At 40.1% G+C, this 25,723-nt stretch overlaps 1 protein-coding gene across 5 annotated transcripts in view; it reads right to left on the bottom strand.

Annotated features, from left to right (window-relative positions):
• kcnab1a (potassium voltage-gated channel subfamily A regulatory beta subunit 1a) overlaps positions 1-25,723 on the bottom strand; it is a gene marked incomplete at its 5' end in the record, with an annotated part of 118,009 nt that overhangs the window by 66,048 nt on the left and 26,238 nt on the right. For 2 of the 5 annotated variants that reach the window (XM_079245808.1, XM_079245809.1), the window contains one exon: positions 8,286-8,494. The exons of the other annotated variants lie outside the window; for them this stretch is intronic. In XM_079245808.1, coding sequence (XP_079101934.1) covers positions 8,286-8,494 — 209 coding nt within the window. Of the gene's footprint in view, positions 1-8,285; positions 8,495-25,723 lie in introns of those variants that run through there. 5 annotated transcript variants of the gene reach the window in all.

The raw sequence follows: 25,723 nt of genomic DNA, 5'->3' as shown, positions 1-25,723 counted from the left end.
TTAATGAACCTCTGCCTGGGATGTGCATATAACCAAAGAAAATGGACATAAAACTCCCATTTAGTTTCAGTTATCTGGGACTTATAGCTAAAATTAGTACAGTAAATGAAAAGATCTGAGGCGCTTAATGGAAATACATTTCTTTTAAAACTAAATCTGCAACATGGCTGCTACAGAAATGGAAAAACTGAAACTTTTTTTTTTTTTTTTTTTTTTTTTTGCTAAATATCTCAGCATTGAGCTACTGTTGGATTTTAACCTGGCCTGACAATTGTCCTTGTCTCAGAATACAGTACATGCAAAGGAGGGTAATACAGTTGGTGACCAACGTATGTCCAACTCTGCAGCACTGTGGACTTTATGAAAATAGTTTAGTCAGATGAAGAGATTATATTATAGTTAGGCATTCAGCTCTGCGGGTTAGAATAAGGGGTTGGGAAAAGGACTGTCGAAACAAAGTAAAGATAGTGAGACAAGCCCATTTTTTGAGTTTTTAGAGCCATTCTGTTTGCAACGGTGGCACCACCAAGCAGCGGAAACAATGACCATGGCAACAAGCACATGTAGGTTTATACCTCTCAGTATTTGTTAGATTGATGCAAAAGCATAAGGAAAAGATTTGTTTCTATTATTAATTATAATTTAGGCATTATGCACCTCTTCCAACGTTTGGCACAGCTAATAGACACATTTACAACAGTTGCTAATGTGGCCTTTTACACCATTGTGCTGCGCAAGCTCTCAGCAGGCAACGAGCTGAGCTGACACCAGCCCCCTTCTGCCAAATTAACAGTGAGTGAATTAGTTCATGCAAAAGCTTGTCCACATTTCACACAGCCTTCATGTTGCAGCACAGGATGAAGCATCATCAGGACTTGACTGTTTTCTGATGATGTTTTTTTCAAACAAATCAGATGCAACCATTTGGATATGCTTCTTTTTTTTGTTGTTGCAAGACTCTCACTCCCAACAAACAAACATAAATATAAGTCACAAGTAAATAATTTTCAGTGACCCACTAAACTCTTCCCATCACTCTCATCTAATTAATCTCCTTGAATTCTGTCTCCAGCACAAAATCTTGTGTGTTTTTGCATACATCTGGCAGAGCAAACACTGGTGTACACACCATTCGGGTGGGTGGTTGCTTGCCTAGTAAAACACAGTAAAGTGTGCTATCCTGTTTTCATTGTGTGCATTGACCCGAGTACACGCTGCCAGCTGTGGTTAAAGGGCCACACACATCCACTGTCATATCAGGTAAATACTGCCTATTCTGTACAGTGCGGCCCTCTTTAATATTGTAAGCTTTGCTACGGGTGAAAACAGTATTCATCTGTGTATGAGTTTGTACTGTGCAGGTGGAGAACCAAATGAATCCACAACCTCTAGGCAATCTGTATGTCTGTTTTAACTGTATAGAAGAATAGTTCATCATTCAGACTGCAGGGAAGTGAATGTCTGTAAGTGAGCATACGGACCATAGAGGAACAAAATTATATTTTATCATGTATTTTAGACAATATCCTCATCTCTTCAACCAGCTTAAATGCAGTTTTAATTGTGTTAGTTCAGACATGCGTTGAAAGCGAGACACTACTGACAAGGACAATTGATGCATCAAACTCTGTATTAGATATCATGATGAAGACATAATTCTGAAGCATTTAATGTTTCACATGAGATGTCATTAATATTAAATTAAACAGATTCTGTGCTGCCAGAAAAACTTTTCCAAGACACCATTTTGTCAGCAGATGTTCATACAGTATTCAACTTGTACTAGTCAGATTTCACAACTAGAAATTGTCAGAAGCTTCTGCTCCTTTGAGAACACAACAGAGGACAGAACAGTTTATGAAGAAATGAGTGTTTTGGGGATTTTCACAGTTCATGAGCTTTTTACTTATTAAAATAAATTAATGAGGTTGATGCTCATTTATAACATAAGTTTGATAAGAAACTATTTTTCTTTCCTTGATGATATCAAACTCTCAACTTTTAGTGTCAGACAAGGACATGCACTGCACATCTATGTGGGTACATTTAGTGATCTATTAATGAGAAGTCAGCCAGTCAAGTCCATCCTTATAACACTTTTACCATTAATTTCTTTATATGGCATGCAGCACCCAAAATAAAAAAAAACATTGCAAAATCAGCAAAAAAGGGTTTCACATCTCAATATTACAATGAAGGATAATAACTCAGACAACAGATAAACAAACGCTAGCATGTTTCTGCACAAGAATCTTCAAGTCTGATAATGGCAGTGATGGAGAAATTTATAATCATGACATACAGGTGTTAGCTTCACTGAAATACTCATTATCCAATCATTTATTGTGCAAGCCCCCAGTTATATACCACTTTTCCTGAAAATATAACACTGAAATGAAGAATGTCAGTTCAGAGAACATTAAAAACTAAAGTCATGACGTTTCTTTGGTGTCATAATGTCAAATGTAAATATAGAAATACATCTCTCTTTGAACATCTCTTCTAAAAATCTCCTCCCCTGGGTCATGTTTCAACCCTCACAATATCACAAAATAAGTAGCAAAAAGCTTGTGCAAATTGCTGCTTATTACTCTGAATAGTCATTTGGTTTGATGATGATGAGAACATGCAGATCACATGGGTAGCTCTATAATTTATAAATTATCTTCTCAGTGTGAGAGTGACAAAAGATTTAATATTTATTGAGCTATTGCAACAAGCACAGCCATGTTTTCTACCTGCCCAGGGTGTACCCTGCATCTCAAACAATGTTTGCTGGGATGGGTTCCAGTTTCCCTGTGACCCTGAATTGGACTAATCGGTTAAGAAAATGAATGAATAACAATCTTTGAATGCAAATGCTTTTCTGAAAGATGGGTTACCCTCAATAAAAAGTCTACTGGTTGAAGTAAATTCCAATGTCTCTTTATTAATTCTTTATTTTTCAAGCATAGAAAACCGGTCAGATCCAGACATCAGTCCAGACATATGGTTGGATGCAAAAAGTCAATTCCCTTTATCAATTATGCCATTTTTTCTCTTTTTTCCCATCAATTCCCATTCTTTCACAGTCCTGCTGTCTTTCAGTAAAAAATCAAACTCAACAGTACCGTAAGATCTTAAAATATATCAAAAACAAGAAGTATATCTTGCTAATAAAGGTAATACTAAAATTGCATCATTTCTCCTGCACATGGAACAAGCTGCACTTTATCTGCTCTGACTGCAAACACATGCAGAAGTCACATAATGACTCTTCTGTGTAGGACTTTCACTCATGTGAGTGAGTGTGAGTCTGAAAGTAAAGGAAATAATGATCGGGTCAATGAGCTTTTACCACAGAGCACCAGTGTGATGGTAGGACATTCATTTTTGCAACACACACAAAAACTGCACTCATAAACCTTTTTTGTTTTAGCTGTAGAGCTGCATTGACAGGCTGAGGATGAGTCTGCAGCTGTGCCATAATTCACTGGTATCAATGTTTTTAGATTTACAGCAGACCATCCCACTACATCCATACGCTCCATACATGCACAGGTATGCATTATCCTGCTGCTCTGCTGCAGTTTGAACTGATCAAATTGAAATAATTTCTACTCCAACAAGCTTGCATAAGGCACCAGTAAACAACATATATCAGTCTGTGAATTAATAAGGCAAAAATTCTGTGCAGGACAGCAGATTTCACCATGATAGCATTTCCTTACCACAGAAGTCTGCCAGTAGTTACGTTTACAGCCAATCAGAAAAGACAAATATAAAATCTGCTGTGTTGGACTTATGAGTACAAATCTGTCTTTATTCGTCTGGCATCTTCATTATCCAAAAAGATATTCATGTTTTTGTCACCAAGAGTCAAAATTCAACATTCCTTTTTTTGTCCCACGGCAGAGAAATTTACAGTGAAACAGCAGCAAAACATATATATGAAGACAATTGTTTTATTATGCTATTTTAATGGATTGGCACACTCAAAAAGTTGCACTGTATGTGGCACACACTTTGTAACAACTAATTCATATACACATAAGTGTATATGAATGATAAATAGTTTAAAAGTTTACTCTGTTGTGTAAGTTATAATATATAGGACTATGAGGTGCTGCAAGATACAACTAAAACTCAAACACACAGGTATTTACAGAAAAATAAGTATACCCTCTCTTGAATTTCCTGGTTTTGCTTGCATTGCAGTGCCAGAGCAGATGGTGTGCAACCCTGGGTTCACTTCCTGAAACCCAAAAAAAGACAGACAAAGAGAGAAAGAGAGGCAGAAAGAGGGAAAAAAAGAGAGATGGGGGACAGGAAGGCAGCAACTCATCCCACAGAGTCTTTCTCAAAGTGTTTCTGTCAGCAAAGACGGTGCTGTGTGGAATGATTAGCACAGACTCTGGTTTCGTTTCTTTCTGGTTCCATGTGTCTCTCTTTTTTTCTCTCTGCATCTTCTTGCTTATTGTTCCCACACAACAGTGAGCAGAAACTCTAGCCTAGCCTCGTCCATTGTAAGGGGTAATTTGCACCATCCTCTGCCTACTGAACATTTAATGACAGTTTGACAGGAAGCCTGCGCCAGCATATGGTTAGCTACAGTATCCTATAGAGAAGACAGCATTGGGGGCTGAGTAGCTGTGATTTGTGCATGCGCATCATTTGTGCTGAATGCGTTAGAGTTGATAGTTGTAGTTTTGTATCTTTATTAGAACACATAAAACAGCTTCTTTTATGTTGCTCAATTTCATTGCCCAGGATGTATATTATTTGTAATTTAGGTACATTATTTCTTATTCCTGGTTATGTTTAGTACAAATATACCGACAATCATATTAACCCTCTGATTCATGACCTACTAAAAAAAGCCACATTTTTCATATGCAACATTTTACTTCTACAGACATGTACAGACCCTTTCATTTATCTTTAGTATAATGACTTTTTATCTAGTTAATTTATTTTATCTGTTCTGTAGCAATATTCACAAATAATATATTGTCATATTTATGTAATATAAATATTCTATAAAAAATGGACTAGTATCATTTTCTTGTCCTGTTTATCATTGAGGTAAAGTTTGGTAATTACATGTATGTGTATATAGATAATTTTAAACAGAATTAGTTTATTCTTCAGTGAGTGGCAGTGTGTTGAGTCACTCTCCTAATGTTCATTGAAGTGGCCAAAAATGCAAATAGACCAATCCCACTTCTGAATATAGTAAAAAAAAAACAGCCTTTAAATAGGTGTCCACTGTGGTGGACACCATGCTTTGAAGGGTTAAAATCCTGCATGATTACATTGTCACAACAGTACGGTAAGTGAGTGTTTACTGTACTTCTCTCCAGCAGTTTACAGTAACATTTGCACAAAAAATACATTAAAATAAGTCCTTCACTACTTAATCTTGTTTCTCTTTACTACATTCTAAAAAAGGTTCATGGCAATATATTTTAGCCTCTTGACTAAAATAGCACTAGCCTGTTTACAATCCATCGTGTTACATGTGCTAAATCCCCATTTCCCTACAATTTAAATGAATTTATTTGACTGTAACTGTATTTGTATCCTTTTTCAACCATTTTCAGACACTAGCAGATTTCTCACTTTTAGTGTTTCAGTGATCAATCTTTACCAACATCAATATAAGGGTTAGTTTTTAAAAAGTGTGTGCCATATACAGTGCAATTTCATTGTGCCAATCCATTAAAATAGCATAATAACCATAACAATAAAAACATCCATATTTTCTCTTTGTTTTAATGCAACAAATCATAAATACTTTGTCAACATTTACATTCATTGAACAGTTTAACAAAGAGGTATTACTACACAAAAAAAATGTTTACCACAAGGGCTGAGATATGTTAAATGATTGATGGTAATAACTTTGATGCATTTATGATAGTAATTAATCAATGTTGTCCCTCTGAGACAGCTGCTGCTGATATCAGGCCAAACTGCGTGTTTTTGTTCAGGGGTGTCGCTCGCCTCTCTTAAAGAAATGAGGAAGCAGCTATTTTGCTCTTTCAATCTTATTTTTGTAGCCTGATTTTCCATTTCTGATGTTTACACATTTGCTTTCTGCTCCTCCAGCTGTCCTGTCACCTTGTACGTAGTCTACATAACTCAATTGAAACAACCAGTGCAGGTGTGGACTAAACCATTTTGCTTGTTTGTAAACATGTGACAAGGGACCTCAAAGAACATCCATCATTAGCATTCATGGAAAATTCAGGGTATACTGGTGCTCAGTTGAATACTTTCATGACACTGCTTCATCTGACTTTATGAACTAGTCTGTCTTCTGAAAAGAGATTTTTATTCATCCCAAGAAGGGTGATTTATTTGATCAGCTTGAAACAGTTGTGCCAAAGACAAATATCCACTGTCATTGTCTTTCATTAGGCCCCAAGTTCCCACAAAGAACTTAAAGCGCTAGAGCCTATCCCAGCTGAACACAGAACCACAGTATGCACCATATATATAGTTGCATTTGACAAGTTTTATTTATGACCAGGGTGTCGTACCATCATAGACATGGTAGGTAAGACAGAGATACGGTATAACCCACCTTGCTTGGGATGATGTACGTTTTCAGATTTGAATATTTGCAGTCATGAGTATTTGCTGTTTGGTGTAAATAGCAGCCAGTCACTGCATATACACTGTCCAGCTGTCTCCCTGCTCCCATTACTGGTCAACCAGTATTACAGCTCACTTACATTACACACTGTCTAGACATGCCCAATCTAGACGAGTAATGTAAGTCCAGCCTTGAAGATCACTATACCGTAACAGATAAAATTCATTATAGGTTACCTGATAAGGTATTACAAAATCAAAAAAAATCCTCAATTTTTTTTTTTTTTTTTTTTTTTTTAAACTGGTACATACAGCAATGAGCTGACGAAGAGATGTGCTGCCAAGAACCACTTAAGATAAATATAATGGAATGGATCCAGATGCATGACACTCAAAATGGTCAAATCCCTTATGAGATTATTTTATGAGTTAAAACTTTAAAAAAAAAAAAAAAAGACAATCATCACTTTTCCTCTTAACATTTTTTTCAGTTTTAACTTTACCTGCATGCCTTGCAAAATTAGTTTGCTCAGTTACTGTTCTCACAGACAATATACAGATCACCCATATTTCATCAGCTGAAATGCATTCATTCATCAAAATCCTAACTCCATCATACTTTATGACCGCATTCTGTCACTGTGATATTTCTTCAAGCACACACGCACAAACCAACCAGCTCTTGCAGACGCTCAGACTCACACACTCAAGTCTGATTTCACAGCCATCCAAAGAGCTTAAAAAGAAAATAATGGATCTAAATTTTGCATAAGATTCACAGCTTGAGGCTGTGAGTCAAAAAACACAAGTCAGCCTAGCCACAGCACTGCTGAGGTCAAATCCGACTCAGACACTCTGCCCACACTGCAGAGCTGTCTCACTAAAGTGCAGGGAGAGGGAAAGTATTCAGGTGTGTGGGAGAGAATCAGGAGAGGAAGAGTGCTCCTCCATTCAAGGCATCTGAACAGTTACAGTACCAATGAGGACAAACTGGCAGGTTTAAACACCATGCAAGAAACGTGGGGAGTGGGAACTCATCAGAAGTGAAAGGCAAAAAACAGGAACCTCCAGGAAACATCAGCAACATCCTTTTAAGTTTTACATGTGGCATCCAGTTTGAACAGGCTGCTGCTGTACAGCTTATCAAACTGGAGACTGCGGATCAGGTTGGAAATATAGAGAGGAAGTTCTCAATACATAAGAGGATTGGGAATGTTTGTGTGTGGTAGTTATCTAGTTAGGATCAGGTTATAAAGATTAAAGTCAAATTTCTTTCATCCAATAATAGGACTGAAATTTCCATATTTAAAAACAAGCAAGGTAAAGCTCAATGTGGACAGTTTTTCATTTTTGATCAAATATACATGCAAATCACAGGAAATATAAACCAATATGTAGATAAATAATAATTCTTAAAAACGTAATTAGTACAATTATATGTTATATTCTTCAATGATTCAACTTGAAGTTGATTTTAGTTTTAGACGCAGAGCAAAATATTTGTGTTTCACAATTCTTCTAACTTCCTCAAAACTGTTCAACCAAATGACAAAAATGAGATTAGAGTTACATTCAACATCTCTTTCAAAATTAGGACTATAATAAAATGGGATGGGATGAGAAAAGAAGTGTGGTGAGGGATTTGTTACAAACTTGAACCCAGCACAGTATGCACACACTTTCCCAACACAGATATTCACACACACCTGTATTTCATGCCTGTGTGTTTCCCTGTTGACTCCTTCAGAGAGATGTGGCGTGGTGTGAAGGAGCCGAAACTACGAGCAATGATGGCCACGGTGCGGAACTTGGCTCTCGCTTGGTTCACCACGTTGGGGCTGGTGGTGCTCTGCTTGCTGTGGTCTCCATTCCCCCTCTTCAGGTTGTGATCCGTGCAGGCGATGGACACCTGCATGGCTGAGCTTCAGTGGAGGTGGCACAACCCAAAACAAAGAGTGAAACTCTGGGACAGATATGGATGTGGGAAGATAGGCTGGTAGACAAGCCTGAAGTCTCAGAGTTTGGTTGTTGTTTTTTTTCAGTCTCTTGATTTAAGTGTCAGATCCTTTGTTCTGGTCTTTCTGTTTCTTTTAAAGTTGGTTTGTTTCCTTGTATGTGTCTTAAGGCTTCATTTGTTCACCTCCAAATGCGTCTTCACTTGTATCACTTAGTTCTTTGAAGCAAAACAGCCCTGCCAAAGCTTTTCCTCTTTTCCTGTCCTCACATGAAGCATCCCATTTTCAGTCTTTCCTCGCATAAAAGGGACTTCAGAGCAGGTCAGTCATCAAAACCCTGAAAACAACAAAGACTCCTCAGTTCTGTGCAGGATCCCCAATTTAGTCCTTCACTGCTTTTTCTCTTGTGTCTTGCTTCTGATGCCGAGCTTGGGGATTCTTTTTAAAACAGGATTTTAGCTGCAGAGTGAAAAGCAGAGGAGGTGGAGATGGAGTGCAGAGAGATGGCAGAAGAAGGAAAGAGAAGCAGAGAGAGAGAGAGAGATGCAAGCCAAGCGCTGCGCTCTCGCTGGTCTGACTGTGGGAATGGTGCGCAAGCGATGGCATGTGAAAGAAAGGGGAGAGAGGGGTAAAGGAGGAGGGACAGGGTCAGAGAACGGATAAGGAGACAGGGCACAGATGAGGGAGAAAACAGGGGGGGTGTGGAATCACTTTCAGGTCCAGGGAGGGTGCACCACAACACTTCTGCCATCAGCACTTTTTCCGTCTCTCTCTTTTCACGCTCTTCTCTTGGTTGCCGATGTTAATGTGTGTCTCTAATTTGCGTGTGCCCCAGTTTCCCCACCTTTCCCCAGTCCTTTCTCTGTCTCCCCGACTCACCAGTATCAGCGCTGTGCTTGATGTTTGGATGCTCAGCTCTTTTTCCCTTCCTCCTGTTGTTGATTCTCTCAGCAGGACAGCTCCCTCACAGACAGCGCACCTTCAGGGATCTGAGAAGCATGTGGTGCAACACACAGTGTTCTCTCGCTCGCTCCCTCCCTCTTGCTCTCTGTTCAGTTTCCACTCTACCTGTGTCTCTCACTCTCTCATTCTTTCTTCTCACCTGTTTGTATTTGAAGGCTTCTTCCTTTTATCCAGTATGTCCACACTGTGTTGTTATTGTTACTTTTCTCCTCTACATTTTTTTTTTATTAATCCTGATTTTTTTTCTAGTCCCTAGGATAATATCTATAATATGTAGCTTTGAAGTTTATAGAAAAGTTAATATCCTTTTTATTACTGAATAAATTTAACATGAAGCATATATTTCCTCCAAATCTCCTCCCATTTTTGAAAACATCAACTATTTGGATCCTTTCCGAGGCTCACTTACTTTTAACACTGTCACACATGAGAGAACTGGATGGGTTTTTTTTATACAAGCAAGCCGCCGCAACATGTTTGTCTCATTTGTCTGTTTGGATTTTGTAAATACTGTCAGTTGGATAAAGATGTAATTTTGCTTTCAGTTTTATTTGAGGCGTCAATTCAGCCTCCCGTGCATTTTGGAATCGTTGATTATTTAGATTACAGAGTTCTCCCCCCTATTGTTATGTGTAAGAATGCAACAATATAAACATTTTTGCTAACCGATATCAATATTGTTATCATGGCCGATGTCAAATATTTATCAATGACAATATTTTTTTACTAAAGACTCAGATGATCAAATCCTGTACAAAATTAAAGTTAATGTTGGCAGCGTTAGCTTCCCACCATTGTTTGTGTGACATATCAAATTGGCAGTGGGGTTAAATTTGACACAATATCCTCCTCGTATTACTTCGACTTTGCAAGTATTGCATCTTGCTTTTCAAATATCTTCTTTTAGCTGAGATTGCTTCTTCAGTTACACCCCAGAATAATACAATAATCTGCAGCATTACTAAACACCACATAGCCCAGATACATTTAATGTACAGTAGGAATGTGCACAATTGATCGATTAATCGATAAGTGGAAACGGCACACATAGTCAACGGCTTTTTTTTTTAAGTCAACTGTTTAATGTTTGAACAATAGTTATATGTAATTTCAAAGAGACATTAAGGTGCATTGCATAACTTTCTGACTTTAAAACGCTGCGTTTTAAAGAGTTTTGTAGGTTGCCATCCAACATATACTTGTTGGATGGCACAGTGACGTCTATCATGTGCATTTCTGGATCTGCTGCTGCTCAGCAGCGTTCTGAGGCTGAAAAACTGCACTGCAACTTTATAACCCAGTATGCTGTGTGACACTGCAACAGAGTTTTTGCTTCACACACTAGAAAAAGAAAAGAAAGAAAGGGATAAAATGCCAGCCATTGTAAAATTGTTTTTAGCTAGCTGGAGAGAGCTCAAAGTACGGTTAGGATGCCAGATGGATGCAGAATTAGGCATCCATAAGAGGCGAGCCAATGGGAAAATGGCAAAAGTCCTGTAATGTGCCTTTAAAGAACAGTGTGGACCCTTTATGAGGACAGAGAGAGAGAGCAAGAGAGGGATTCACAGGTGGGTCTGAGTCAGAGCAGAGAAGTTTAGCTGTGGCTTCACGTCACTGGTTTCCTGTTTATTTTGGAGTTATTTAATGTATTTTATTAGTGCATCCAGTCTCTCCACACAGGATTCTCTTCCAACCCTACAAACATTTGTAGTAACTCATGTCAGCAGATAGGTCACTTTTAACCATCCCCATAATCAATAGGAAACTTAGAGGTTTCCAAGCTTTTTCTGTTGCTGCACATAACGTAACCAACTACCACTGCACACGACCTTTCACTTGCTGTTTTTAAGTCATCACTTAAACCACTTTTTTCTCTTTAACTTTTAATTCACTTCGAAATGTTGGATTTTACTATTTTCTAGTTATTAGTTATTGTAAAAATTAATGTAAAAAACGCATGGGTCAACAGTGTTTGTTTGGCAATATTCATATAAATAAAGATGAGTTTCCTTAGAAACTGCCTGTTTAGCAGTGAATGTTCAGTCGACTTCAGAAATCACCTATAATGCCTATATACAGAGATTACCAGATGGCTGTAGCATGTGAAATTAAATGCAATACATAGTTTATTTGAGATATATTAACTTTTACTGAATAAAGTGGCTGCAGCCAGGTCAAGCTTCCAGTTTTCCTCTTTGAAACTGGTCATAAAATGACATTCTTGCTTTATGTTTCAAAAATATTTTACAACTAAACTAGTATTTATTTAGTATCCATCCATCCATCCATCTTCTGCCGCTTATCCGGGGTCGGGTCGCGGGGGCAGCAGCCTAAGCAGGGAAGCCCAGACTTCCCTCTCCCCAGCCACATTTGCCAACTCTGCGGGGGGGATCCCGAGGCGTTCCCAGGCCAGCCGAGAGATGTAATCCCTCCAGCGTGTCCTGGGTCTTCCTCGGGGTCTCCTCCCCGAGGGACGTGCCTGGAACACCTCACCAGGGAGGCGTCCAGGAGGCATCCTGACCAGATGCCCGAGCCACCTCAACTGGTTCCTCTCGATGCGAAGGAGCAGCGGCTCTACTCTGAGCCCCTCCCGGATGACCGAGCTCCTCACCCTATCTCTAAGGGAGAGCCCGGCCACCCTGCGGAGGAAACTCATTTCAGCCGCCTGTATACGAGATCTCGTTCTTTCGGTCACGACCCACAGCTCATGCCCATAGGTGAGGGTAGGAACGTAGATCGACTGATAAATCGAGAGCTTCTCCTTCTGGCTCAGCTCCTTCTTCACCACGACAGACCGGCGCAGAGCCCGCATTACTGCAGACGCCGCACCGATCCGTCTGTCGATCTCACGCTCCATCCTTCCCTCACTCGTGAACAAGACCCCGAGATATTTAAACTCGGCCGCGAATCGCTCAAGCGAGAGCTGGAGATCACGACCAGATGAAGCCAACAGGACCACGTCATCCGTAAAAAGCAGGGACCCAATCCTGAGGCCACCAAGTCGGATCCCCTCAACCCCTCGGCTGCGCTTAGAAATTCTGTCCATATAAGTTATGAACAGAATCGGTGATAACGACCAACCTGGGCATGAATGTTCCCTTGCCTCGACGCAGGCTACCGGGACCCCCCTCTGGAGCCAGGCCTGGAGGCGGGGTACGAGAGCGAGCGTCTGGTGGCCGGGCCTTCGCCCATGGGGCCCGGTCGGGCTCAGCCCGAAAGGGTTACATGGGCCCCGCCTCCCGTGGGCTCACCATCTGCGGGAGGAGCCGTAGGGGTCGGGTGCAATGTGAGCTGGGCGGCAGCAAGGGGCGGGGACCCTGGCGGTCTGATCCCCAGCTGCAGAAGCTGGCTCTAGGGACGTGGAACGTCACCTCTCTGGTGAAGAAGGAGCCTGAGCTGGTGCGCAAGGTTGAGCGGTTCCGACTAGATATAGTTGGACTCACCTCGACGCATGGCTTGGGCTCTGGAACCAGTACCCTCGAGAGGGGCTGGACCTTCTTCCACTCTGGAGTTGCTCATGGTGAGAGGCGCCGAGCTGGTGTGGGCATTCTCATCAGCCCCCAGCTTGGTGCCTGCACGTTGGGGTTTACCCCGGTGGATGAAAGGGTAGTTTCCCTCCGCCTCCGGGTGGGGGGACGGGTCCTGACTGTTGTCTGTGCTTATGCACCGAACAGCAGTTCAGAGTACCCACCCTTTCTGGGGTCCTTGGAGGGAGTGCTGGAGGGTGCTCCTTCTGGGGACTCCATTGTTCTGCTGGGGGACTTCAATGCTCACGTGGGCAATGACAGTGAGACCTGGAGGGGAGTGATTGGGAGGCATGGTCCCCCCCCTCTGAACCCAAATGGTGTTTTGTTGTTGGACTTCTGTGCTCGTCATGGATTGTCTATAGCGAACACCATGTTCCAGCATAAGAGTGTCCATATGTACACCTGGCATCAGGATTCCCTGGGCCGCAGTTCAATGATCGACTTTGTAGTCGTATCGTCGGACCTGCGGCCACATGCCTTGGACACTCGGGTGAAGAGGGGGGCGGAGCTGTCAACTGATCACCACCTGGTGGTGAGTTGGCTCAGATGGTGGGGGAGGAAGCCGGTCAGAGCTGGCAGGCCCAAACATGTTGTGAGGGTCTGCTGGGAACGTCTGGATGAGTCCCCTGTCAGAGCGAGCTTCAACTCCCACCTTCAGCAGAGCTTCGAACATGTCCCGGGTGAGGCGGGGGACATTGAGTCCGAATGGGCTGTGTTCCGTGCCTCTATTGCTGAGGCGGCCAGCCGGAGCTGTGGCTGCAAGGTCGTTGGTGCCTGTCGTGGCGGTAATCCCAGGACTCGTTGGTGGACACCAGCAGTGAGGGATGCCGTCAAGCTGAAGAAGGAGTCCTATCGGGCCTTCTTGGCCTGTGGGACTCTGGAGGCAGCTGATGGGTACCGGCAGGCTAAGCGGCATGCGGCTTCGGCCGTTGCCGAGGCAAAAACTCGGGCATGGGAGGAGTTCGGCGAGGCCATGGAGAAAGACTTCCGGACGGCTTCGAGGAGATTCTGGTCCACCATCCGGCGGCTCAGGGGGGGGAAGCAGTGCTCCATCAATACTGTGTACAGTGGAGATGGAGTGCTGCTGACCTCAACTCGGGACGTTGTGGGTCGGTGGAGGGAATACTTCGAAGACCTCCTCAATCCTACCAACACGTCTTCCCATGAGGGAGCAGAGCTGGTGGACTCAGGGGTGGACTCTCCTATCTCTGGGGCTGAAGTCGCTGAGGTGGTCAAAAAGCTCCTTGGCGGCAAGGCCCTGGGGGTGGATGAGATCCGCCCGGAGTTCCTTAAGGCTCTGGATGCTATGGGGCTGTCCTGGCTGACACGCCTCTGCAGCATCGCGTGGACATCGGGGGCAGTACCGCTGGATTGGCAGACTGGGGTGGTGGTCCCCCTTTTTAAGAAGGGGGACCGGAGGGTGTGTTCCAATTACAGGGGAATCACACTCCTCAGCCTCCCTGGTAAGGTCTATTCAGGGGTCCTGGAGAGGAGGGTCCGCCGGATAGTCGAATCCCGGATTGAGGAGGAGCAGTGTGGTTTTCGTCCTGGTCGCGGAACAGTGGACCAGCTCTATACCCTCTCTGGGGTCCTGGGGGGGGCATGGGAGTTTGCCCAAACAGTCTACATGTGCTTTGTGGACCTGGAGAAGGCATTCGACCGTGTCCCCCGGGGGCTCCTGTGGGGGGTACTCCGGGAGTATGGGGTACCGGACCCCCTTGTACGAGCTGTCCGGTCCCTGTACGACAGGTGTCAGAGCTTGGTCCGCATTGCCGGTAGTAAGTCGAATTCGTTTCCGGTGAGGGTTGGACTCCGCCAAGGCTGCCCTTTATCACCGATTCTGTTATTTATTTAGTAATCAAATAAAATAGGGTGAGAAAAAAATGTGAGCTATACAAGCCAAACCATCTGTACATTACAGCTCTCACCTAACATCTACATTTGACACCCAGAGAAGCCAATGGGAAGAGGAGGATATTAAAAAAAAGAAAGAAAAGAAAAGAAACTACTAGAAGCATCTCAAGCAGGGAGAAGTCGGTGGGAAATGCAATGTGTGTTGTTGCTCATGCTTGTAAAGCCTTCGGTATTATGCAGTGAGACATCATTTAGGATTCCTCCTGGAATCCTGGTGAGGTGGTTCTGCATGTCCAACCTGGTGAAGGTCCCTGGAAAATCACAAGTATGCTGAAACCTGGAAGTATTGCTTTCCTGGTCTGGCATGGGAACTCTTTAAAGGATTCCTCTTAACAAACCATGAGAAATAACCAGACAAACTTGAAGAAGTGTCTGAACGAGCTGGAAGGAAGAGGTGACAGAAGAGAGGGAAAGTCTGCCACCCCTGCAACCCAGACCTTGATAAGCCTAATAAATGGTTGAACAGATGGATATCACGTTTACTGCTGAGACATGACCATTTTTACTCGGGCTATTATAACATGGTTTCGTCCCAATTTGATTCGATTTGAATTTTGTTGGGGGCCGATTTGATTTGAATTGTGTTTCTCACAATTCTTTGATATTGCTGAGTTTTGTAGACTTAAAGCGAAAAAAAAAAGCACTGAATCTTTTTTGCTCGTCATTTTTCTTAATTTCAGTTAGGAAAAACCACACAAAAGCTAGACCATCATTCTGCTGCTATAATGCCCAAACAGACAAGTAAAAAGATTAACAAGAACAATAAAAATGACCAAAAATTTTTATAGTGGATTATTTTTATTTATTTGAGGAAAAAAAAATTATTTTTAACAGGGATAGAAATCTATTTTAAAATTGTGAAGCAAAAATTTTTTCAGTTTGATTTTCCACCCCTTTTTTTAGTGCAAACAAACAAAGAACAATAAAACCTTAATGTTAAATTTTTTTGTGGGTTTTTTTGTTGTTGTTGTCATTGTTTTTATGTTTTGTTTGTTTTTTGGTTTTTTTTTTTGCTTTAGAGGTTGGAATTCATTTTTTCCTTTCTCTAACATATCTATTTCACCTGAATATCATAGTTTTGTTTTAGGTTTATATTTAAGAAATGCTTCCTCCATGAGAGTTTGAAGTACGACCACAATAATATAGAGGTAAGATGATAAAGTGGTATGAAACATGCTGAAATGCTGCACCAGCCTTTTGCAAACATCTAACACACACAGAAGCATTCGGCTTTTTTATCTTGTAATTGCAATAATTTATCTTCCTCAGGCACCAATATATTTTATGCCCTTTTTCCACACACAGAGAAATAAAGAGAGGAAAAAGCTTTTGTTTATGCAAGTCATAAACTTGCATGCATATAGTATACCTGCTAACACTGACCATTTTGCTGAAATCTCATTAAACACTATACAACCCCTATAGGCAGCTATGAATCAAAGCCAGATAAGATCATGGATGGATAGATGGAGGATGTGCAGATCAATTGGGATCAGGAAAGCATACTAAAAATAAACAACGTTAAGAACATTAAGAAATCAGAACTGAAAAGAAATGGAAATCAACCATTTTACATTGCTGTGGCCAGCAAAGTAAAATACCACTTTTCATTTATACCATGGTACTTAAATGGTTAATACTTGTGTGTGTGTGTGTGTGTTTCTTAGAAGTACATGTGTGTCCATTTTTGTGAATGGCCCTGAGTTATGTCCATGTGTTACAGCTGTGGGTGTAAAGCGTGAATTTTGTGTGCCTCCCTGCAGTTCTGCAAGGGTGTCAAACAGAGGTAAATGGAGCATCTTCCTACAGGGTCCCTCAACACACACTTTTTTCCTCTTGTGTTTCAGTGTGGTTGTGTGTGCAAACACACAGATAAGACCATGCGATGTGAATGTCAGCAGTGCTGTGTTTCTAAATGCAATTGTTTGTAAAAAAAAAATATACATATATATATATATATATCATAATGTGGACTAAACAAAAACACAGAAAGATAATTAGTGCTTGTTTTGTTTGATAAGTCTGTGTGTGTGGTTCCAGGTATTATCAGCAGATATTCTGAATCTAACAGCTGAAACATGTGAACACAGATGCAGAAAGACTGCTTTAGTACCCTGCAGATGTAGTCGTGAATGCCATGGAAATGTCATGGTAACCCAGTTGCTATCAGTGTTATTTTCCTTTGAAAGTCATCATCAGAACTGGAGGAGGGAGGTGGAGAAATACACAGTGTATGATAGATAAAAAAAAAATAAAAAAAAACAGGAGCACTTAGCTGTGAGTAACTTTTTTTTTGGGGGGGTTTGTAACCCAATGCCCCGCATTAGGTTTGTTGTACTCCACATTTCTGTAGAAATACTAAAACAATGTTCCATTTAAAACATGACTTTATGAAATACAAAAAGCTTTTTTGAGCTAATGTTTTGACAGACTATCCTCCCCTAAAGTATCCTCCACAGAGACAGGATTAGTTTCCCAGGGAATCACACATTTGGGAATGATATGTTTGTTCATTCATTCATTAATTTATTAATTCATTCATTCATTGATTAATTAATTTATTTATTTATTGGCTGATTCATGAATAAAATTTAAATGTTTCCGATGCTTTATTAGTATCGGAAATTAGTATTTGCTTGTGTCTAGAGGACTGGGGTTCAAGTCAAGGCTGGCAACTGAGGTGAACCACTGTGGGCCCCTAGGGAAGGCCCTTAACCTCTGACTGCTCCCCAACTGCCAGAATCTGGCCTGCAGTCCCGATGCTCCTTGTATAACTATCAGATTATTATCAGATTATCAGTCATTCATTCATTATCCTAACCACTTAATCCAATGAAGGGTCGCGGGAAGCTGGAGCCTATCCCAGCAGTCTTTGGGCGAAAGGCAGGGTACACCCTGGACAGCTCGCCAGTCCATCACAGCAGTTGGGATTAATGAAGAATAATAAAAGCACTAAATAGCATCAAGGGTCACCATTTCATGGTTTGGTTCCTGTTTAGTATTCTGTTGAATTTTGTTGTATGATATTGTTCATACTTTGTACATTTTTGGTCATTCAGCTTCACTTCAGCCAGAAGTAAAATACAGAAATATTGTAGGAAACAATTAACTACAGTCTATACTGTATATATATATATATACTGCCTGATGCTCATTTCTGTTTTTCCATACTGGGCATTTCAGGGTTTTCTTGTGTGTTTTATTCTTCTTTTGACCCTTAACCACACCTTTTCATATTTTGCTATTAATGTGTTTCAATTGATGGACTGTCTTTGGTTTGCCTATTGCCTTGCTCAATTTATTATGTTTATTCAGCAACTTCCTCTCTGGCTGATTAGTAAAATTGTGCGGACAGGTGCCAGCAGGCTATTCAAATGACATCAAGATCTATGCAAATGTTAATGAGCCTGAGGGGTTTTGGTTTTTGTTTGTAAGTTTATATTGTTTTGTTTTGTTTTGTTTTTTTTCTTTACTTTTCCTCTGTTTCTGGTATTCTAAATTGTCCTAGGCTTTGTGCTGACATGTCATATAACTGTACAACCTCCAGCTAAGTTCATTTTGCCACTTAGATCCTAAAAGCTTCATTATTCAATTGTGTATGTAAAAGATATTTTACTTTACAGAGAAAAAGTGTGAAAGGCCAATACTATGTGTTGAACACTTCACACCTTCTCTCCCTCCACAGCACCGCTTGCTTACAGACAAGGTGTCCACAGCTGCTGACTAGTTTTACTCTTACTGTAATGGAAAAGCTACTCATTCAAGATCAATATCATTTTGCCTCTTAGGGTAGCTGCAGATTCCCAACCAATTCCATCATAGATAATAACACAGGCTTGAATCGTTCTTCCTCTAATAAACAGTGGAAAAGTGCTTTGTGAAAAAGCGCTGTGGTTCCAAAATGTGTTACTGTGCTGTGAGTGTGTTCCAGTGTTCAGATCAACTTAAATGTGTGTGAGTGAGGAGAGACTGTGTTAAATATCATTAGTCAGTGCCAAACAAATAAGTGGATAAATCTGTATACAATGTTTACAGAAACTGACGCACTTGCTTTAAATCCAACTAGAGTGCACGTGTCCGCCAAGCAGCTCATGTCCCTACATCTTGACCATCTTGACCCTACATTCAGTTTATATGTATACACCATTAGATTTCTAGGTACAGGTCTAATGAATCCACAGTGTTGTGGCTGTATTGTGGTGTTTTTTGCACGTTTGGATCTTAATTTGTTCTCTTACAGTGATAAAAATTCCAAAGATCCTTTATCTTTTCCTATTCAGGATTTTAGTAGAACTTTGCCGGGATTCAGATCTATCTTTGATAGATCGTAAAACCAGCTGGGAACATCTGTATTTTTTGGCCAAAATATCTTTTTTTTTTCTGACCCTGTGTCATGTTTTTCCTTCCTGATCGGCTGGCACTCATCAGTGGAAACTCTATCTACCTGTGGCTTCCTAATTGCCTCTGCTGTTTCTCATCAGTTTCATTCAGTTCACCTGGTTTTTATGTCTCACAACCTACTTAAACTCCCTCCAATCTCTTCCCCTCTGCCAGATTATCAGCAGACTCATGTCTAGTTGTGTTCCAGCGTGCTACGGATCGGCTCCAGTTGCCGACCCACTGCTTCACGTCCCAGGATTACCCACCTTGCCTTGCCCACGACGGACACCTCTACTTTCTTGGATCTTCTTGTCACAGACCCTTGCTTTGTTTTTGGATCTCCGAGCCTTGTCTTTTGCCCTGGATGAGTATTTGCTATTCCGTTTACCTCCTGCCATCCATCTGGAGCCTGGTTTCTAACAGCTGCCCAGTCACCAGGATTGATCCTCTGCTCGTTCTCATCTTGCATTCCTCATTCACTAATAAACTGTTTATTTATTTACAGCTCCTTGTGTGTGGCTGAATTTCCAGATCCTCACAGTAATTCATTACACCCTGTGGAAATATATGCATTTACATGTAAAATGGCCCAATGTTGCAATCATAAAAAACACTTTAAAAAATTCCTGGATACGAATCACTCAAAATATAATGGCATCTAAGTTCGACCAGGACGCATTTTCAGAAAAAAAAAAAAGAAAATCCGTCTAGTGGTTTTTGCGTAAAATTACTCGCAGACAAACATTTAAATGCTGACAAAAACATAACCTCCACTAGCTTTTTGGCATAGGTAAAAATGAAGATAATGCCATCACTGAAGTACAACAGTTGACTTGTTGGTCAAATATGCCACGAGTCACTGAGTTCAAGAAAAGATGGCTTGAATCCAGCACTATTTCACTCAATGAACACAATAACTAATACCAAATAAAACTGCACTTTCTGTAAAAAGTTTTCAACTAAAATGAAGCAAGCGCAGATTATAAACACATAAAGATGACACCCTTTGAGTTGGAGAATTCAGTGGCCAGAATCAGTTAAATGTAGTTAGAGGATGTGATTGTGCTTGTTGCCAGGCTTCTCGCAATATGACTTATATAACAGCATAAAAGGACAAACCATCCTCATGGCTTTGTTGGATCAGCAACACAGCAAGAAACATATAATTGTTAGAAATGAGTCATGTTCTCATATAAGCTGAAGATAGGAAGTGCAGAAAATCATCAGACACCCGTAGAGCCAGGCATTTGTCAAGCTCAGCCCACATTTAAGCAATTATGACTGACCAATCTCATACTATGTGCTTTTAAGTTTCCTCAAACTACACAGCTGTTACCATCTCTTATGCAAACTGTGTTGAAACTGATAGGTTCCTTCTTTCCATATTGAGAATAACTTTAGCAGTGTCATGAGTGTTACTGACACTGCTCTGTATTGCACTCTTAGGATCAGCAGGTGCTTTCCTTACCTAAAGCATTCCACATATGTTTGTGAAAGGCCAGAGAGGTCCCAGAAGCGAGCCATACTCGCAAATATAAAATACAGCAGAAGGTTAGTTTGATGTATTTGACTTAGGTGGTGGTGACTGAAACACTGGGGATTATACAAGGTAGCATTGAGTTGATGATTTATAAAACTCTGGTTTTGTGTGTCTATTTGCATAAATGGTCATGAAACAAAAATTAATTTGTGAAACTCATTACTGCTACGTATTTGGACGTCTGGCTCTGCCTCTTCTGGTCGAGTTAAACTGATTCAGCAGTCAGCTTGGAAGCGTCTCTGCAGATGTGTCCCATCACAACATATCAACTGTGGATGTGGGTGAAATTTTAAAACCAACCATGTATCTAGCTTACCATCAAAGTGACTTGCAATCCCTGCAGGTTGTGAATAAGGTTAATGCCTTGTGAGCTTGTATTTGTCCCTTTTTTTATGATCTTTTAGTCAGGCTGTGCATATTTTAAGCTCTTTTCACCATTTTCCTGATTATCATCTCTGTTTTGTTTTCATTCTCAGAGTAGCTACCCCATGAGCACCAAGTGATGACACATTCATAACTCAAAGGGAAGGCAATGACTGTGTCCTAATTTTGCACCTGAGTGCGTGCGTGGGTCAGTGTGTGTGCGTGTGTGTGTGTGTGTGTGTGTGTGTGTGTGTGTGTGTGCAGGGGCGTGTTGTGAGCTTGGTCAGCAAAAGCCTACACAGAAAATAGCCTACTGAATTCCCCCTGAGATGTCTCTTGCATGATCAGACTCCTGGTGTCACAATTCAATTTAGAATTGATTTTCTGTTCAACATCAGATATAAAGATCAGCAAGGGTATTCAGCATTTTGATTTAACTTATCTTCAATCATTTTTCATGACTGGATTAATATGTAGACGTCCCGAGGTGGACAGGATGTACCCTGCATCTACCTTTTACAAATCAGAAATCTGCAAAAAAAAAAAAAAAATCTTTACCAGCAAATTTCAAATTCTTATTTCTCTTTTTTTTTATTAGACTTGAATGTGGTCAAAAGAAAACATGCTATACGGCAGTGAGAGGGGAGGCTTGGCATGTCATGTGAACTGTGTCATGTAAAAAACAAATTTAGCTCACATTCAACATTAGTGCAATGACATAGCCCAACAGTGCAGTATAGTATATACGCCTGTGTTTACACTGCTTCTAGTGTCATTATATCAGTTGGCAAAGCAACATCAGGGTTATTTGCCGTGTCTGTGACTAGAAGCAGTTTTTCTTCTACCCATAGCACAGAGTTGTTCCCAAGCACACGCCCTGTGCTGCTGTAGCAGGAAGACAGTGCTGCAAAGTGTAATTTATTTGCACCCTGGCTGGAACTGCAAACTAAAACATTTGTTGTTTGAAACTGCATAAAAAAGTTGGTTATGGGGTCACAGTCTGTTTTGAGGACTTATTGTAATCCTTGAACTATCAGAGTGTCAACCATTAGACACAAAAGTATTGAAAAACTTCTGTATGTGTTACAACTGAGTTGAAAGCTGTTATTAAAGAAGGAAAACACTAAGTTGAAAAATGGGCCTGGTACGAGGGTGAAAACCCAACAGCAAGACACGGTGTAAAGGTTTAATATCAGATCATGGAAAGAACTGCCATTTTGCAAAAGCATCACATTTGCAAGGGCTGCAGGACAAAAGAAACAATGGAAAACCTATAAAGCATATTGGAGGATTATTGTATAGCGGAGAAAATTTTAGTGTTATTATGTTAATATATTCTGTAAAAAACAACTGGATTCTTTCAAAATAGCATCTTATAAGGCACAGAAAAGACAGAGTCTAGCAGAGTCAAACGTAAACATTACATTTAATGTATGAGTTTAATGTTTACAGTAAAACTATATTTTTAAGCACTAATAAGTTGTGATACTGATACTGCAAGACTGAACACTCAGTTTCAACTGACTGCAAAACAGCAAGGTCTAAAATCTCACTTTTGCACAAATAATTTCCTCAACTGCAACCATCATCCATGTTTGTATTTGCAGGGGACAGTGATGAGTGTCACCCGAAGAAGGGATTATAAACCTCATGAATCCCTTGATGGAAGCTCAAGTGATGCCCAAATTTTGACATTTAAGTCTGTGTCTTATTAAGGAAGCATTAAATTGAAGTTAAATGTAAGTGGAAAATATTGGACAATGCTTGACCTGTTCTCTTCACAGCATTATGAAATAAATTCAGAATGAGTTACTTGCTCAAAGGAACAAATCTGACTTTGACAAGACTTAAAAGCTGATGCCTGAATGACTTTTTTTTTTAGCATCTCCATGTAGGTTCCCATTTTGGTTAGGATCTACAAGAAGTGATCTTTGTACTTTTTACCTTAATAAATTGTCACATTGTCATATCAGATGCATGTCTTCATGGCAACAATGTTCCCAAATGCCTGTATCATGGCAAAAATTGCTTAATAATGTTAAAAAAAAAAAAAAGAACATGAAAAAGACAACCAGGCCTTTCCCAGCAGCTGAGGGATTCACAATAAAAATCAAGTCAGATTCATGAAAAACCTCCCATGAAATATAATAAATGTCTCTATGCTTTCATAAGTCATGCCTTAAGCCTGCTTTTCTCATATATTGCACACATGGAATCACACATAAATTATTCTACAGAATTTTAAAAGTAAAATTTGAATAAGGAGACCACAAGCATCAGCATATAGTACTACAGTTACTGGGACTTCAAATAATAACCTTGCTAAAAGCCTGGATGTGTCACTGGATATTGAGATCCTGTGCAAAATATATTTTTATATAAGCAGGACATCCTGGGAAATAAGTCCATAATACCAGCTGAATGTCACACATTACTCCTGGGGATTTATAGCATGATCATTTGTGACATTAAAGCATGAGGTTCACTTCACTAGGGTATACCATGGGTCAGGGATACTACAGCTGTGAGCATATATTACAGAGATGGATCTTGGCCACCATATCATCCACATGTCAACATGTCAACTGTAGATCACATGTGCTGGGTCAACAATGAAACCACACATCCCATACTCCACCTCTTTACTCAGGGTTTTTACAGTGTGAACTATAATTTATTTCGAATGACAAATATCTCAGGTTCTAATTTTATATTCCACTAAAGTTAATGACACTAACAAAAAATACTGCAAAAATATTTTAAGCACTCTTGTTTGTTATATTTTAAATGGGATATTACAGGAAAAGACTTGTGTACTTGTTTCCCTCACACAATGCATGCTTTCTGGATTTTTAGGCTCTGCATCACTAAACACCAGCTGCACTGTTTTACTCTGTAGCCATGGAGCAGGAGGGTTGGGGCAGTGGGAAGATGCTAGACCCTCTGCAGCTGCCACCTCCACTTAAAGTATCAGTATTGCCCCCTGAAATATAACTGCTTCTCCTCCAGAACAAGGTAAGCCTGAGTAACTGAGTATATACAAAACTGTTGATTGTTGCACCACAAATAACATCTTTAAGGACCAACTTTTTTAATTACATTTAAACAAAATGACCATCTTTAATTGTTTCATATGGATAATTATCCCCCAGTGGGTGAATGTAGCAAAGTACAAGTGTTTTGTTACTGCGCTTAAGTATGTTTTTCATCTTTAATCTGTACCTTACTTAAATAGATTTACTTATGAATACTTTTGAATTTGACTTAACTACATTTTAGTTTTATTGTTTGTCTTTCTTTAGAATACTGAAGAAAATTCCCCAGAATATGAATGATCTGTCAAATATTTCTTTAAATGACTGCTAAGCAAGGGTATTTGTGCTTCTTTGTCACACATTCCCCAAGTACTCCATCTAATTATTAAAAGAGAAATTCATGTTAATTTGTATCTAACATGTTGCCATGCAACCACTGCAACTTTAAAAGTTCTTTGTCACAAGGAATATTTTTCTTTACAGAAACAATGACAGGACACTAAAATCATTCAAATGAAATATAATGTAAAGTTTCCTTTATTATAAAGGTATAATGAGCATGATAATGTTTGGTCCAAACTTTGTTATCAAAAAATAACTGACGGGATCAATGTGATCTTTAGCAAGAAGGAGTTAGCTAAACCGATCAAAGCAGGCAGGTAATGTTAGAATCACCTTCAGAGCAGGCTCCACCCGCAGTGGCAGTATCAGCACTAACCAGTCATAAAATACCCAAAGTGGATTCTGGAGTCAGTGTTTTATTAATGGCATAAATATGCAATTCAACCTTGCAAAAAAAGAAAAAAAAAAGAAAAAAAACTTGATTGTGATTAAAAAGTTAATAGGTCCAACAGTGAACTGTGACACAGTAGGTAAACACAATAACAATCATATTCTTTCAAATAATGATATGAGATATTTCAAGTGTTACAAGTAACATTATCTGCATTATTCTTAATTAAAATGGCATATGTTAAAATCTACATTCAGTCAGCACACTTATGATATTGTAAACCACCTCATTAGCCAATACATTAAGCAAGTACTTTTACTTTTATAATTGAAGTATATTCACACCCAACAAATAATGTTTAATCATCCCTAAAGTAATAGCAATAATAGAACTGCCTCATTTAGTTAGAACTTCTGTAGAGAACTGCATCTGAATGTCAATGTTTTCCTCCTTCAACACACCTGACTCAAATTAAATGGATCCATTATCCTATGAAGTTGAGGTCAATGATTCCTTAATTTAAGTGGAGTGTGTTGGAGCAGGGATACATTAAAAACCTGCAGGACTCTAGCCCTCTAGAACCGGACCTTCGTGATACTGTCATTATTCTCTAAGGAGCATCAGAATACAACTGAATATTCAGCCATAAGACAGCTGGTAAAAATTAAAATCTTATCTACACTTTATCTCAGGAATGCCTTGCCGTTGTAGGTGGTAATGCTAAAAAAAAAAAG

This window comes from Telmatherina bonti (genome assembly GCF_933228915.1).
Source record: "Telmatherina bonti genome assembly, chromosome: 9".
NCBI lineage: Eukaryota > Metazoa > Chordata > Actinopteri > Atheriniformes > Telmatherinidae > Telmatherina > Telmatherina bonti.
This window is presented reverse-complemented; position numbering and strand designations above follow the sequence as displayed.